We start from the raw sequence: 15,422 nt of genomic DNA on the forward strand, positions 1-15,422 counted from the left end.
ATGTTGTTAAACACCATCTGTTTATTCCTTTAGTGATGGAATTTTCTGGAATAGCACAGAACGGAAGTCTGAGCAACACGCCCCGGGTGCCCAGAGAGAGAAGCCCTGTACAGCCTGGTGGGAGACTTCCAGGAGAAGGGAACCTCCTCTGTTCAGACCTAGAATGTCCTGGTCCTGTGCAGATCAGGAGACCCTAGGGGGGCAACCTCGAATGATCCAGGGACTTGATAGGTACAGATGCGTCAGGGAGGCCCCACTCGCCTCTCCCCTCCACACGCACACCCTGTTGAAAGGCACCCCACCTCATTCCAGCCCACCCACAGCTGCCCCTGCCGCCCTGCAGCCGCCACATGACGACATCCTGGCCTCTGGCCTAAGCCCTCTCTTAAGCAGCCCCCGTGAGGAGCTATTTGCAGAGGCCCCCATTTGGGGCTTGGGGGCTTTGCACACAAGTGTTTGATTTTAAAAAGAGAGAAAGAGAAGTCACAGCAGGTGCCTCCACTTCCACCCCGGCCCTGCCCCGCCCTGCCAGGGTTCCCGGGGCTCTTTGTGCGTGTGTGTGTGTGTGTGTGCATGTGAGCATCACCCCCACATCTGCCGCCTCATGACAAGAGTCTTTGAAGCTCCACAATGACGCCATCTGCCAGGGACAGCCGGCTGGCTCACTTGGGGCTGACCCCCACAGTTGCCACGGCAACCGTGATGGTGGTGCAGGGCCTCCGGAAAAACCACCAGGCTCATGACATCGGGAGGTGCCCTCAGCATGGCCCCTGCTTGAATGAAGGTGGATGGGGCAGAGATGGAGGCACGGCCGATGGCCAGTGGCAAGAGGAGAAGGAAATGGAGTCATGGAGGCATCTGGCCTCTGGGTTACAAAGGACAGGCTCTTCCCCTGTGACCTCTTGGGACCTCTGGCTCTCAGAAGTCCACCGCCATCAAAAGAGGCCCCGTGGCCTTCACAAAATATGTTATTGGGCACCTCTGCGCATAGTGTTCCCTGTGCTAAGACCCTCTCTGCTTCACTCATCAGTCTAGAAAAACGTCTCTACATCCTTCAAGCCCCATCTCTGGGTTTCCTTTCTCCAATTCTGCCAAACCAAAGGGAGTTGTCGCTACCACAGTGCCCAGTGCGCAGCCCCAAGAGAGCCCCTGCTGGATGGGACTTCAGTTCTCTGTGTGCTCAATCCTCTTCCCCAGCAGCCGGGAGCAGTTGAAGGACGGAGAGAAAGTCAAGTTCGGCTATCTCTGGTGCCCAGCATAGGGCCTGGCCTGTGGTAAATTCTCGCAGAAGTTCAGTAAATAAATGAAGTTGCTTCATTTCTCAGCCACTTGCTGGGGGTTTTCACACTCAGAGCCTCAGCTATGTGGCAAATAGGTGCAAATAAGAAAGGGACATGAAGATCCTTCTCAACCCCACGGTGAGACACAGGCAAAGGGGTTCCTCTGCCAGTGCCAATGCCACAGACCGCAGGGCCTCTGAGAAGCAGACCACACATGGACAAACACACCTACTTGTGTCTTAGCTTCTTACTCTGGGTGTGCAGTAGGAGCATGGGGTAAACAAACAAACAAGCAGAAAACCCCAAAACATTTCAGGTGGTACCCTGTAGGGCCTTGGGTAAAATTACTTGCTCATAAGTTCCCCGGCTTTTGGGTCAAGGGGCTTGTACATCTCCTGCCCCAGAGGCTGACCCAGTCTACCTGCATCCCAGACAGTGGGTGCAGTCCCCTTGCTGTGTCCTCCCGATCTCCACTGTGGTGGCCCTGTCATTTCTGCCAGTCTGGTAGGGCCAAATTGGGTCTTGCATTTTGAAGATTTTATTTATTTATTTGAGAGAGAGAGAGTGAGAAAGAGCATGAGAAGGGAGAAGGTCAGAGGGAGAAGCAGACTCTCCATGAAGCTGGGAGTCCAACGCAGGACTCAATCCCAGGACTCTGGGATTATTACTCGAGCTGAAGGCAGTCGCTTAACCAACTGAGCCACACAGGTGCCCCGGGTCTTGCATTTTGAATCAAATTCCTCTAAGATCTAGGGAACTCTGGCATCTTTTCATGGCCAGGATGGTCTGTTCTGTGAATGAATGATCAAGTTCTCAACCATCTTTCTTTTTGGTCGCTTAACTTTTTCTTACGGGCTTGTCGGAATTGTCCCCATATAAATTCTAAAGATTATTCCTTTCTTGTATGTGGGACAAGTACATTTTCCCAATCTGTGTCACGTGTCTTAGCTTTATGGTAGGTGTCCTCTGTTGACTGGAAGTTTCCAATTTGGAGTCAGAGAGCAGCCTAAGTCTGTTGTGAGGCTCAAATCAGTACTAGGGTTCTGACACCCTTTGCACCCACATGGCGTTCTTTTGGCAAAGAGTTTCCCTTTGATAATGTCCTTTGAGTCCCATGAGGCCTAGGAGACGGGGAGTTGAGGGCCAGTTACTGGTACATAGTGGATCATAAGATGGAGACATTGCAGACATCTGAACTTTTTGCCTCTTAATATCCAGCCCTCTCTTTCTTAGAAACTGACCCCTGATTTTTCCCTTAGGGAGGCCCATCCCCTCACAATCTTTGTCCTCATGATCGAACTAGGGCTGGCCAGCTGGGGGTACTCCTTTCATTCTCTGGGCCACAAGGTTGTAAGGGGAGCTGCGTGAAGCCAATGACAGTACTATCTCATCCAGGACTCAGGTCAAATTACTGAGGAAGAGACACTTTCTATTAGGAAATTCTATTTGAAAATGAAGCCAGTTTAGAGGAAAACAAGACTATAAAAAAAAAAAAAGGTCTATTCTGGACAACATTTATGCCTGGATCTAGCCATGCCTGAAGCTTAAATACATCAAGCCAACTGGATGTGGGGTTCTGTCTTTACTGTAACAGAGCTGTGACTAATACAATTCTAGTGAGAGCCAGGAATGAAAGATCCAGGAGTAGACCCCTGATCTTGAATCATTATTAAGACTATGAAGAGGTAAAAAGCATAAGGGCCTTTAGGCCTCAGTTTCCAAATCTGTGAGGTAGAGATAATCTCCCCATCTCTTCCACCTCGGCTGACTCTGGCTTACAAAACATCTCTGGGCCTCTTGGCTGAAGCAGGGTGCCATGAGCCTGCTGTTCTGCCTCCAAGGACATTTTTAATGGAACGCCAGGAAATAGCATCCTTGATAGAAACACTCAGCATCAAAGAAAAATGACATCAGCTTGAAGCTGCCCCATAGAAAAATCAGACTTGATGGAGACAATGCCAAAAAGAAAAAAAAAAAAAAAAAAAGGAAAAAGAAAAATAAAAAAATCAAAGAATAAAAGAAAAGAGAACAAGCAGGCAGGAGAGAAAGGAGAAACCTGACAGTACCAGCAGCTACAGTCGGAAAATAGACATGGGGGAAAAATGAGTTAAATCTTCACTGTAAAATTTCCACAGAAAAGGATAAACCCTGCTAAACCTAATAAGCTATATAAACATCTACTTAACAAATCAAATGAATCTAGTGACATTCCCCTTTGGAAACTATTTTCTTGATGACACACCATTGTTATTGACATGATTCTGATAACATTTCTCCACATCCTAGGGATCATAACCTTCTGTGAACAGCCTGTGCTCCTAACCCTGTGGACTGCCTCCCCTTCCTCCAAGAACCAGGAGGGGTGCAAGGAGAAGGGGTGCAGGGCAGGGGCCCCACCGACTTACCGTGGTGATGAACCTGTACAGAGGTTGCCTTCTCTCCGTGTACTTGACCGTGATGGGGCTAAGGTCATAGCGGAACCAGATGGCAGGGATGATCCGTCCTGTGTGGCTGTAGGCTACGTACTCCTGGGATGGAGGAGGGGAAAAGGGGGACATGAGAACCAGACATACAAACCATGGTTCCTGGTGGGTGGGAGATGGACTGCAGAGGGTCCTTTGGAGACCCCAGGAGGGAGCCTTCTCTCTCTTGCCTGGAGCTGGACCCGCCCCCCAACACCATGCCTTTCACTCCTTCCCCTGGAGGCTCTGCTATAGGCATCTGGATGGGCAGCCTTGCCAGGGACATTTCCAATCCTTTGGGTGGTTGAACACTGACCACATGACTTGGAGGCAGCACCAGAATCGGAGAGCAGAGAGGTGAAAAGGACAGGTGTGATCTGAGATCCTCTGGAGTAAAAACGCATTTGCCCCTCTAACTCCTGGCCATGCAAAATCCATTCACTTACTCATTGACTGTTGGCTAAGCACCTCTCGTGGGTGCTGGCTACTGGGGACCCCAAGGGGAGGAAGCTCTGCCCTATCCCCAGAGTGGGGGGGCGGGTCACAGTCCGGGGAAGGAAGCAGATGTAGAAGACCATCCACAATACTGCCACACTGTCCATGCCCCAGAAGCCTGGGGTGCTGGGGGGGATGGCGACGAATGACCAACTCTCCCCAGGCCAGCTGGAAGGCTTATGAGGAGGGGGCATTCGACACCACACACCTGAAGGGTGGACATCCCCCTGAAGCGTGTGTGTGTGTGGGGGGGGGGGGAGTGTGTGTGTAAGAGAGATGAGTATGAGGCCATGTGGGGAGAGGGCCTCTTCAAAGAAGGAACACCCAGAACTGGAAAGAGAGAAGGACCCTACCACCAGGCTTCCTGAGATGGCCCTTGGCTGGGTGAGATGAAAGGATGCTTAACGAGCTGAATTAACATGTGTCCTCTCTGGTCTGGGCATTTGCTGGAAACCTCTGGGCTATTCTCATTCACCCACAATAACTGTAGATCAGACTAAACCATAGGCGTGCCTCCGCCATCCCAAATGTTAGGGCCCGTGCTCTGAGGCTTCCCCAGGGATGACCCAAGACCTTCCCGCCCTGATGGACCACCGCTGGCTCTGACAGGCCCGGCCCACTCTTCTCCAGGGCAGGCTGGGGCCAAGGCCACAGAGAGAGCTGAGCAAGCCGTTCTGGCTGCTGGGTCTTTGCCAAAGCCTCAGGGGAAGGAGCCTTGGGCAAAACAGGATCAGCTTTCTCCGGGGGGAGCTGATGAGGCAGGGTGACTGTCTGGGTCAAAGCCCAGAGCGGAGGGATAGAAGATAATGAGAAATAGCAGTAGTAAGTCCCATTTACCCAAAGCCTCCTTTGTGGACAAAGCAGTTTTCCAAAACATTGCCCGCCTGAATAGCGATCTTACGAGGTGGGTACCATCCCTTTTACAAATGAGTAAACAGAGGCACAGAGTGGTTATGAGACTTGTCCCGAGCCACACAGCTAGCAAGTGACTGAGCCGGGTCCGCACCAGCAGTCTGCTCCGGCCCCACCCTTTCTGCTCAGACCGCATCCATATCCCAGCTCTTAGATGCCGTCAGCACCTGACAGTTACAATGAGATGCCCTTCAGGAGACAGTGAGTGAAAGAAACAGAACTCCCTTTGGAAAGTTACACTAGAGCATCAGTCAGCAGAGGCTGAGCCAGGCAGAAGGACCTCAAGCTACCCAAGAGAGAGCAGCTCTCAGCCCAACAGATTTGACTGACTCTGTTCAGGCTGAATGGGTGATGGGAGCAAGAGGCCAGGCTCTGGAGGCAGAGGAGAACCCAGTTCTAACCCTCACTAGGTCACTTTGTAGCTCTATGACCACCTCTCAGGGTCAAGACAGTGTCATTGTCCCCAAATCTGTAAAATGGGGACTAGGACGGTCCCAGTCAGAGCTGTCATGACTGAAAAAGACGGTAGAGTTAGAGAGCTTAGCGGAGTAGCCAGCCCATAGTAACTGCTCAATAAATGGTAGCTATCACTCCATTACTATTTTTAATTGTGCTAAACAACATACTGGCTATAAGGGGTTTGGGCAGCCCTAGAAGAGGAGGAAAAGGACAGTCCTGATGATCAAGGGATCCACTGGGGGTGCCTCAACTAACGTGTTGCAAGCATGCCTGTCCATTGGCAGGGTCATGTCCCAGGAAGCTAGAGGTTGTCTCAGCTTGAAATAACTCTTAGTCATCCCATTCAGCGGGCACTCATCGTCCTCTGCTTCCCATCAACGCCTACCCGCTTCTCCATTACTTTGAGTTTTGGGGTCCTAGGATGTTTCTGTTAGGCAATGGCCATCTGGTGATTCTGGATAACGGGCTTATGCCCGGGGAGCCAGAAGGTCTGTAGTGTTGACCAATCAGGGTCCTGAGTCTGAAGGACTGGGGCCAGTTGCAAGACTCTTTCTCAACAGATCACACCCCATCTCCTGGTTAGATTTCCTCCCCTTAACTCTGACACTGGCCTCTCATCTCTAGCCAGGACAGAGCCTGGCCTGAGCAGTACGCTGGGAAAGGCTCCTGGAAAGGGAACTGGTGGGAATTTCGCTCAGATACAGGTCACTTCTGCTTACGGCCAGCAGAGGGCGCAATTGCACACAGCTGGACCCAAGGACGACCTACCTTGTTGGCCACTGTGTACTGGTAAGAGTACCGTTGCTTGCCACTCTTGTCCTCGTAAACTGTGGGCACGATCTTCAAGATGTAGTCATGGGATGCGAGAGCTGCAGGAAGGACACAGCGGGATGAAGCAGGGGGACAGGCACTGCCCGGCTGGCAATTCTATTGTCATTTCAACCCTAAATCTGTTCAGCATTGTTGGGGGTGCCGTTTCCAAATTTTCATCACCAAACAACCCCTCTTCATTTCTCTCTTTGGATACCAGGAATTGAGAGACTCCGTCTATCAGGATCTTTATTCCTCCACTGTACAGGATATTAAAATTCTGGAAATGACCCCAATGTCCAGCAATAGAGCAAACGTTAAAGAATTGGTACTGCGACAAGCCGCTGTCCAAGAGGTATTGTTAAGGGAAAAGAACCAAGTTACAAACGGAATGAATAACATGTTTACATGTCCTGGGAGCAGGGAAGACTCACTCTCTCTAGACGCATGAATATACAGAATTTCCTGGAAAGATACCCAAGAAACTATTAGCAGTTGTATCCTCTGGGGAAGAAGGCAGGATTTTGGTAAATATCACATTTCATGGTGCACCCTTGGTCCTGTATGAACATTGTTGCTTTTGAAACAAGCTGGGTTTGAGTTTTAAAAAGAGAGATGGGGTGCATGATTGCCTCAGTCAGAACGTGCAACTCCTGATCTCAAGGTTGTAAAGTTCAAGCCCCACGTTGAGTGCCTAGCTTACTTAAAAAAAATATATATATATATATATAAATATATATATATATATATATTTTTTTTTTTAAGAAAAAAGAGCCCATGAAGCAGAGGAACTACATTTATGAAGAACTGTTCATAATTTCTTTTCAAATTTCTGTTAAAAAAAACTATTCAAATTTCTTTCCTCATCTTCAATTAAATGGGAGATCAGTTTTCCCTCCACCTGGCCCTGTCATATCGCACTGTAATTCTTGCCCACACTGCTGTAGGGCGGATGGGGTGGGAGGGGTGACACTGCAGCGGGCAGGGACCGAGCCCTACTCATCTCTTCTCCCAGAAGCCTGCAGAGGGCCTGGCGTAGAGGAGAAAGTAGCAAGTGCTTATGGAATGAACGAACGGAAGGAAGGACGGCTGGTCCGGGGCATGAATGGAAGAACAGATGAATCAGCTTCTGATAAGCACGAGGTAACCAGAACCAAACAGGAGGCTGACAGAACGCTGGCCCGAAGCTGCCCAACAGCATCCAGGAGAGGTACAAATTCCCTTGGCTCATGCTTCTGGGATGCTAAGAGAAGCTCAAGGATCCCCTCAGTTACTGCCTTCTAGAATGTCAGCTCAGGGATCATGGAGCTAAAACCACACGGAAATTTAGTCTTTTGTGTTCTAGTCCCGATCTATGGGCTATATTAGTTCTGCGTCCTTGGACTTGCTCACTGTAAGAGATTAGGGGAAGTGGATGACACTCACAGCCTCTTCCTGCTAATACTGCCTCTAGGTAAGGAAAAGGCTGCTTCCTGAACTGTCTTGAGACCGGACTCCTCTGAAAAACCTCAGTAAAGCCCTGTGGCCTCAGGGAGAAGTCCACGAAGAACCTGCAGTGGGCCCCAGGGGTCAGGAGCAGGGGAGTCACCCAGGATTTAAAAGGCAGACACCTGGGTCTCACCCCTGCTGAATGGTTCCAGAATGGGACTCAGAATCTGCATTTTAAAGCCGGAGTCCAAAGATCATACTTGAGATACTGTGCTCCAAATGCCCATTGCTCTAGGTTAAATACTTGAGAGAACGAAAGAGTGAAAGCCTTATGAAAATCACACCTGTAATAGTTCTGTCAAAATTTGTACAAATACAGATGATCCTAAAGAGAAAAAAAATAGAAACCACCCACAAATCCACCATCCACAGAAAACCATGGATTCACATTTTTGTGTATAAACTGCTAAGCTTATATTTATACATATATTTATATTTTCCTAAAATGGCATCATACTGTACCCTTTTCTAAGAGCTAAACACCACAGATATCATTAAGACACAGAAAGCAGTAAGCTCCACTCCGTTTTAGTTGCTCCAATATCCCCTAGTATGGTGCCTGGCACACAGTAGGTGCTCAATAAACGTCAGTTGCCTGAATGCCTGCGAAGTTCTGACCCATCTGCACATATCCCACAGCGCCGCCACGTAAATGGACTCAACTCACCCCCCGTGGCTAGACACTGACGCTGTTCGTCATTTTCACTGCTATAAACAATGACCTAATGAACATGATTTTCCTAAATCTTTGCACACTCTCTTAATTATTTCCTTAGGTTACTCTCCTATGAGTAGAAAGGATGACTCAAAGGCAATGACCATTTTTAAGGCCTTTGACACAATTTGCCAAATGCCCACTAGGGACACCACACCTAATTCCACCCATGTGGATTGCTTTGTCTATGGGCCCCTCCAGGGGGCTGCTGACTCCGACCTGATCCAGGGAGGCCCACGTACATTTTGCGCAGGCAGCCTCCCACCCTCCCTCCTAACATCTTATTACGGAAAAATTCAAACACAAACAAACTGGGGAATCCTATAACACACCCCATTCCCCAGTTTCAACAATTAACAATACAGGGGCACCTGGGTGGCTCAGTGGGTTAAAGCCTCTGCCTTCAGGTCATGATCCCAGGGTCCTGGGATCGAGCCCCACATGGGGCTCTCTGCTCCGCAGGGAGCCTGCCTCCCCCTGTGATTTCTGTCTGTCAAATAAATAAATAAAATCTTTTAAGAATATGTTTACAAAAACAAAAAACAAAAATCAATTAACAATACAGGGTTGATTTTGCTTCATCCCTACCCCATCTTTCACCCTACCCTGTTTTATCTGGAAGCAAATCCCAGACATCACATCAATTTATCCACAAATATTTTACTTATGTCTCTATAAAAGATAAAGGCTCTTAAAAAACAAAAACACAACAACCTCAATGTCCTCATCGCCAAGGCTAAAACATCCACAATCCCTCCTCAGTATCTCCAGAGAGAGTGGTCTGTTGGAAGAAAAATCGGTTACTAGAAGTGGGAGTTCCTTTACATAAGGTGGCCAAGAAGGGCCTCTCAGAGGTGGTAGCATTTGAGCTGAGACCTACATGACAAGAAGCAGCCCTCAAGGGGAAGGTCTGGGAGCAGAGGAGGCAGCAAAGGCAAAAAGGCCCAGCAGGGAGGCCAAGCTGGAGGGTTGAGGGAATGAAAGCCAGCCCTACCCCTGGCTGCCTATTGTTTGATCTAATGCATTTTCTTTCCATGGAAGCCAGCCTGAGATTGCTCTCGTCACTAGCCCTGGAGCAGGCAGGGTTTTCTGCCCAAACCCTCTACTGGCTGACACAGTCTGGGTCCTTCCGAGCTCAGTTCTATGTCAATATCCACACCAACTGCGAGCAGATGTGGACACTGCCATGGGACAACATTCTGCCCTTCCATAGACTATACCGACAGGTACACCAACATCAACATGGGAAGGATCATCTCCCTTGGTCAGAATCAGACATTTGCATGAAGACAAGGAGGCCTCGTTGTATGCTCCTATGCTGCCTGCTGGAGCTGACACGAAGGGGCCTGCACCCAGTGGGGAAGCAACGGAACAATATAAAGCAGATACCGTAAGTATCACAGGCATTGCCGTGATGGTAAAAAACAAGGAACAGACATTTTCCCCGAGGAAACAATGCCTTAATAAAGCACGGCAGAACTGCTGGGTGGGCAGCCGTGCCTCCGTCACCACAGGAGACACTCTGAAAAAACACGGTCACGCACAAATGCCAAGGACAAAAATCAGAAGGGAAACGGCCGTCTACTGGCTTTGAGACGGATGACTTTTGCTGATGGGCGAGGGTTCACAGGGACATAGAGAAATGAAGTGTGATTTGTTAAGGGTGAGGGATTGGTCATGGGAGATGTTTTCTTTTGCTTGAATTTCTGACCATCAGAGAGCAGAATGCATTTTAAGAAACTATGAGAAACGCCTTCTGGATAAAAAAGGTGAGTTCAGGTGAGGAAGTAAGGAAAGTCAAGGTCACCTGTCCTGCAGGATCCAGGGGGTGAATCCATTTAAGCAGACAGGTCTCTTGGGCCCATTCTGTGCATGCTTCCAAGGTCCCGTGTGTATGCACACATGTGTGCATAGGTGTGCGAAAGTTCATTGGATCAGGCGACAGGTGTGTGCATAGGTGTGGCAGTGTGTAAAGACACCAAGCCCTCTTTCGTAGGGGCCGAGGTGCCAGAGAACTAAGTGGGTGGAGGGCTCAGGGAGGGGGCATTTATGAGGGGGAGGGGCTCGAGCAGGAGGAAAGTGTGGGGTTGGGTGGGTAGCCAGGTGGTCAGACCCGACTGGGTCACTCTCAGTCAGCCCTGTTCTCCTGGTGCCACTGGAGCCAGGATGAATCCCAGCAATGCCACGACTCCCTGTGGGATCTTAGGTGATCATCTCAACTAAAATCAATTACGCAGCAGTAATAATAACAATAACAGTGATGGGGTGCCTGGGTGGCTCAGTGGGTTAAAGCCTCTGCCTTTGGCTCAGGTCATGATCCCGGGGTCCTGGGATCGAGCCCCACCATCAGGGGCTCTCCCTGCTGAGCAGAGAGCCTGCTTTCCTTCCTCTCTCTGCCTGCCTCTCTGCCTACTTGTGATCTCTCTCTGTCAAATAAAAATAAATAAATAAATAAAAACACATTTCTCTAAAAAAATAAAAAATAAAAAAATAATGATGATAATAGCTGGTACTCACTGAGCTCTTACGAGGTGCCTAGGATTGTCACATTCCTTTCCCCAGGGAGGGTGGGAACAAGTCACTTTTCTGCCCTTGTCTGTCAGACAGGGCTCACTCTACCTCCCTCACAGACCAGCTGTGGGAATGGAGCATTCACAGCCCGGCTTACACTGAGTACTTGCTGCACGTTCCCTTCTCCCCTTTTCCCTGTTCCCACTTGGGATACGGGATACATACGGTTGGAGGTGAGTCTGTCTGCTCCCCCGAGGGCATTGAAAGCTCCATGCACATTCTGGACCTGTGGAGAAGCACAGTGAGGGGAATGATTCCAGGAAATCACCTCTTCTGGGCCTGATTCTGGCTGCTCGGGACGGCCAGGTGCAACCTGGTGTAGGGACTTTACTCAGCGTGGTCTGTCTCACAGAGAAGTTGTAGAAGGCAAGATACAGACAAACATGGGCCTGGCACATAGCAGGCACTAGCTTGCTTCCCATCGTGGGCCCCTGTAATATACCACTTTAGCCTGCACATTTCTAGTCATCTCACTTAGTGCCCCTAATGAGGTACTGCTGAGCCCATTTTACAGAAGAGCAGACCAAGGCTTGGAGAAATGCTGAAGCATGTCCAGTGTCACACAGCTGATAAATGGCAGAGCCAAAATCCAAATTCGGGTATCCGACCTCAAGCCTGAGTTCTTTCCATTAAGCCACTTTGGAAAGCCTAGGTCCTAGCACACACCTCCTGAGATCCCCTAGAGCCTTCTGAGGACCCAGGGCTACTGGCCTCCTACTGAATTTGCCACAGAGAACATTCAGCAGCTTTCCTCATGGCAGCTGGCCCTACTGTGTCTTCCTGGCAGGGTCTGATGTAAAGTGGGGCTGAAGGCCATATTCTGCCTCTTCTCTGAGGATGAGCAGAAACCATGTCAGCTGCAGGGACATCTACATCTAAAGCAGGGCAAGGCACGCCAGGTACATGAGGCATGCCACCGTGGGCATGGTTAATAGGAGCTGCCAAGCTAGTCATCCTGGAGGGCTTCCTGGAAGAAGTGACACACTAAGATCTGCAGGAAAGTAGGAAGTTAATCAGGCAAGCAGCATCTGTGAAGCATGAGCCGGAGACTGAGGAATAAACAGAGGCCTGCGTGGCCCCAGGGGAAGGGGGTGAGGTAGGTGGGGAACAGGCCTCTTCAGGAAGGGTGAGAAGCAGTTGGGTGACCTGATCCTTGATCCTGATCCCAGGTGGCTGATGTTTACTGAGCACTTAACAAGCCCAAAGAAAGGTGAAGTTTGTCCACTGCTGCCTTAGGGAAGGAAAATTGGAACCAAGAGGAAGGTGGCTATGGGAGATGAGAGCTAGAATGTTCCCTCCCATAGTCAGGTGTCATGGTTTTATCTCACATTCATTTGTTTGATCATTTGATTAACTTCTGTTTTCCCCTCTAGACTGAGGTTGGACACCGACACTCATAACCTGCAGGACAGGTGTTCAAGAGATATTTGCTGAATGGATGAGTAGCTGGAACATTAACTCGGTTTTTTGCATTTAAAGAATCCTATTTTGCCCATAATCATGACCAAGCAGAAGGCTGTCAGTGTCTTGTTCTGCCAGTGGCACATAGCAACATAAGACTGTCCCCTCTCCTACGCACATCTGTCCCCGTCCCTTCTCCCTGCTGCCCTGCCTCTGTCTGGGCCCCATCTCCCCCAGCCTTGGCTGCAGCCCTTCCCTCAGCCCCAGTCTGGCCTCACAGCCCGTCTTCACCACGGCAGGTGGGCGCTTTAAAACACCAACCTGCCCCCATCAGCCCCACCTGCCTGAATCTAACACAGGTCTCTTGCCCCCCATAAAACACTGCTCCCTGCTCCCCTTCTGGGACATTTCTGCATTCTCTCCAACTCTGAGGAGCACTCACTTGCCAGGCCTTGTTACAGAACATCATTCTGATGCTATAGACATCTGCTGACCCATTTTTTTCTTAAAGTAACCTTGAGCATCTTTTTTATGAAAATGACCAGCTGGGTGTGTCAGAGAATGGAAGGTGTGTGAGGTGCCCTGTGCCTGTGAGACTTCCCTGTGAGCCTAGCCAAATCCTTCTCACCCTTCAGGGGTTGGCTTACATGTCACCTGCAAGGTCACCCTCCTTTGGGAAGCTCTCCCTGACTTCCCAGGCTAGGAGGAAACTTGTCCCTGCTCCCATATTACTGCCCAGAATCCTGCGCCTCTCTTGTCCTTAACCCTCCTCGTCCTATATTATCCTGCTATTTATTTGATCTCTTCCCTTGAAAGCCAGAACCATGTATTGTTACATGATGGGTATCATGTAACTCCAGGGCCTGGAGCAGAGCAGATATTTCAAGAGCGTCTGATGAATCCATGACTGCAGGAGGCACAGTAATAGAAGACCTGGGGTCAGACGTACCCAGTTTCTTATAAGCTGTGTGACCTTGGACAAGTTGCTGAATCCCTCTGAAACCCAGTTTCCTCATCAGGAACAAATGCCATCCAGCACCCTTAAGGATTAAACATGGGGCATCTGTAATGTTGCCCTCTAGGTAAGAAAGAGCAGGCTTCTGGCGTCCAGAGTCCTCAGAACAAGGAAGGACTATGGTGTGGTACAAAGACTTGGTTTGAATTCTGGCCGTGCAGAGCTGAGGGACGCTGGACAATCTTCCCCTGTGCACACCGGAATTCATGGTGACTTTTTCCCAGGGCTGCGTAAGGATTTGCTGAGCCTGTGGGCCTAAAGGCAGCTAGGGGACTGCCCAGTGCTCAGTCTATGGAGGGTCCGCTGTCTACCACCTGCCCGTGATTTGTCAGCTCCTGTCCCACTGGGGGTGGTGACCACCCACTTTCTGTGTTCTCCAAGGCTGCACGAGCCCCTCAAAGGCTGGCGGCATGCTCTGTCTCACAGGGCCTGGTGCAGAGTTAGGGTACAGAGAGCAACAACAGTGGGTTATAGCTCATTTCCTTCACTGCTTTCTCTGTGCCTGGTCCTGATCTAAGGGCTGTATGCGCAGGAATTCATTTTATCTTCACTACAATCCTCGGTGGCAGGTATTTGTTATTGTCCCCATTTTACAGATACGGTAACTGAGGCTCAGCAGGACTAAATCATTTGTTCAAGGTCACACAACTAGTATGCAGTGGAGCCAGGACTTGGATCAGGAAAGGCGGGCTGGGGAGCCAACACACGCCGACCCCCCCAGGTGGAGCCCTGGGGCCACGTGAGTGCTGAACCCTGTGTGTAGGGAGTGCACAGTCGGGGGGCAGGCCGTGGTTCACCGAGTGTGTGGGCAGGGAGACTGGCTCATGGCACCCAGGGTGGGCAGGTTCTCTGTCCCTAAGCCCTGTCTCCAAGAGGAAGAGCTCTGTGGCCTCCAAAGGGACTGGAGAGGTGATGACTGGCCCCTCAGGCCGGGCACAAGGTGCCTGCAGGGAAAGCCGCAGAGGCAATGTGCAGTGGAGAGAGAAGGTATGAGAGGCAGTGTGGCCTCCGGAGGGCACCCCGGGGGAGGAGGCACCAGCAGTGTGGCCTGAAGCCAGACTCGTAATTCAAACTCAGACACTGCAACAGACTGTACCCTCCCCATGCCCCAACTTCCTCACCTGTAAAATGGAGACAATAAAGGACCCACCTCTAGGGTCGCTGAGAGAGTGAAGGGGGTTCTTGTGTATGAAGAACAGTGCTTGGCAGGTCCACTGAGTGGGGCAGTGCGGGCACGAGTGTGTATGTGAGATGTTCCAACACGGGTGAGCCTGTGCACGTCTCTGGGTGCTATATGTGTGCTGAATCTGTGCAAGAGTCTGAGTGTGTGTACATTTGGTGTATGTGTTTGGGATGGATCTTAGGGTATACATGTGAGCACGTGTGTGTCAGGGAGTACCTCTGAGCGTGAAAAGTGTGTGCATGAATCTCAGCAGATGTGCGTGCACAGAAATGGCATAATGCTGTGAGTGCTGGGCTTGTGGGCCAGTGTGAGCCCCAGGTGCACACCACCATCCCTGGGGGACCCCACCCTCCAACATCCTTAACCAGGAACCAGTATTCTCATCGAGCAAGGCTTGGTGGCAGGCCCTGGGGTCCTGATCCCAGCACTGTGGCTGGAGCAGTTCCCTCTCTGCTCTGAGCCTCCATTCCAGAATCTATCTTCAGGACCATGGGAGTAGTAGAAAGGAGAGAACAGTCGAACTCCCCTGCCTGCAGCTGGAGGAGAGCGGGTGGCTTGTGCTGGGCTCCCGTACACGGCTGCCACAGGTAGGAAGCTGCTGGGCTGGGCCTGCTGGAGGCGGCCCTCTCAA

At 50.4% G+C, this 15,422-nt stretch overlaps 1 protein-coding gene across 1 annotated transcript in view; it reads right to left on the minus strand.

Annotated features, from left to right (window-relative positions):
* Positions 1–15,422, minus strand: part of ERGIC1 (endoplasmic reticulum-golgi intermediate compartment 1) — a 105,339-nt gene that overhangs the window by 9,857 nt on the left and 80,060 nt on the right. The window contains exons 7-9 of the mRNA XM_032334901.1: positions 11,358–11,418; positions 6,377–6,477; positions 3,686–3,808 (exon numbers count right to left, since the gene is read on the minus strand). Of these exons, the coding sequence (XP_032190792.1) occupies positions 3,686–3,808; positions 6,377–6,477; positions 11,358–11,418 (285 nt within the window). The remainder of the gene's footprint in view (positions 1–3,685; positions 3,809–6,376; positions 6,478–11,357; positions 11,419–15,422) is intronic.

This window comes from Mustela erminea, chromosome 3 (assembly GCF_009829155.1).
Source record: "Mustela erminea isolate mMusErm1 chromosome 3, mMusErm1.Pri, whole genome shotgun sequence".
NCBI lineage: Eukaryota > Metazoa > Chordata > Mammalia > Carnivora > Mustelidae > Mustela > Mustela erminea.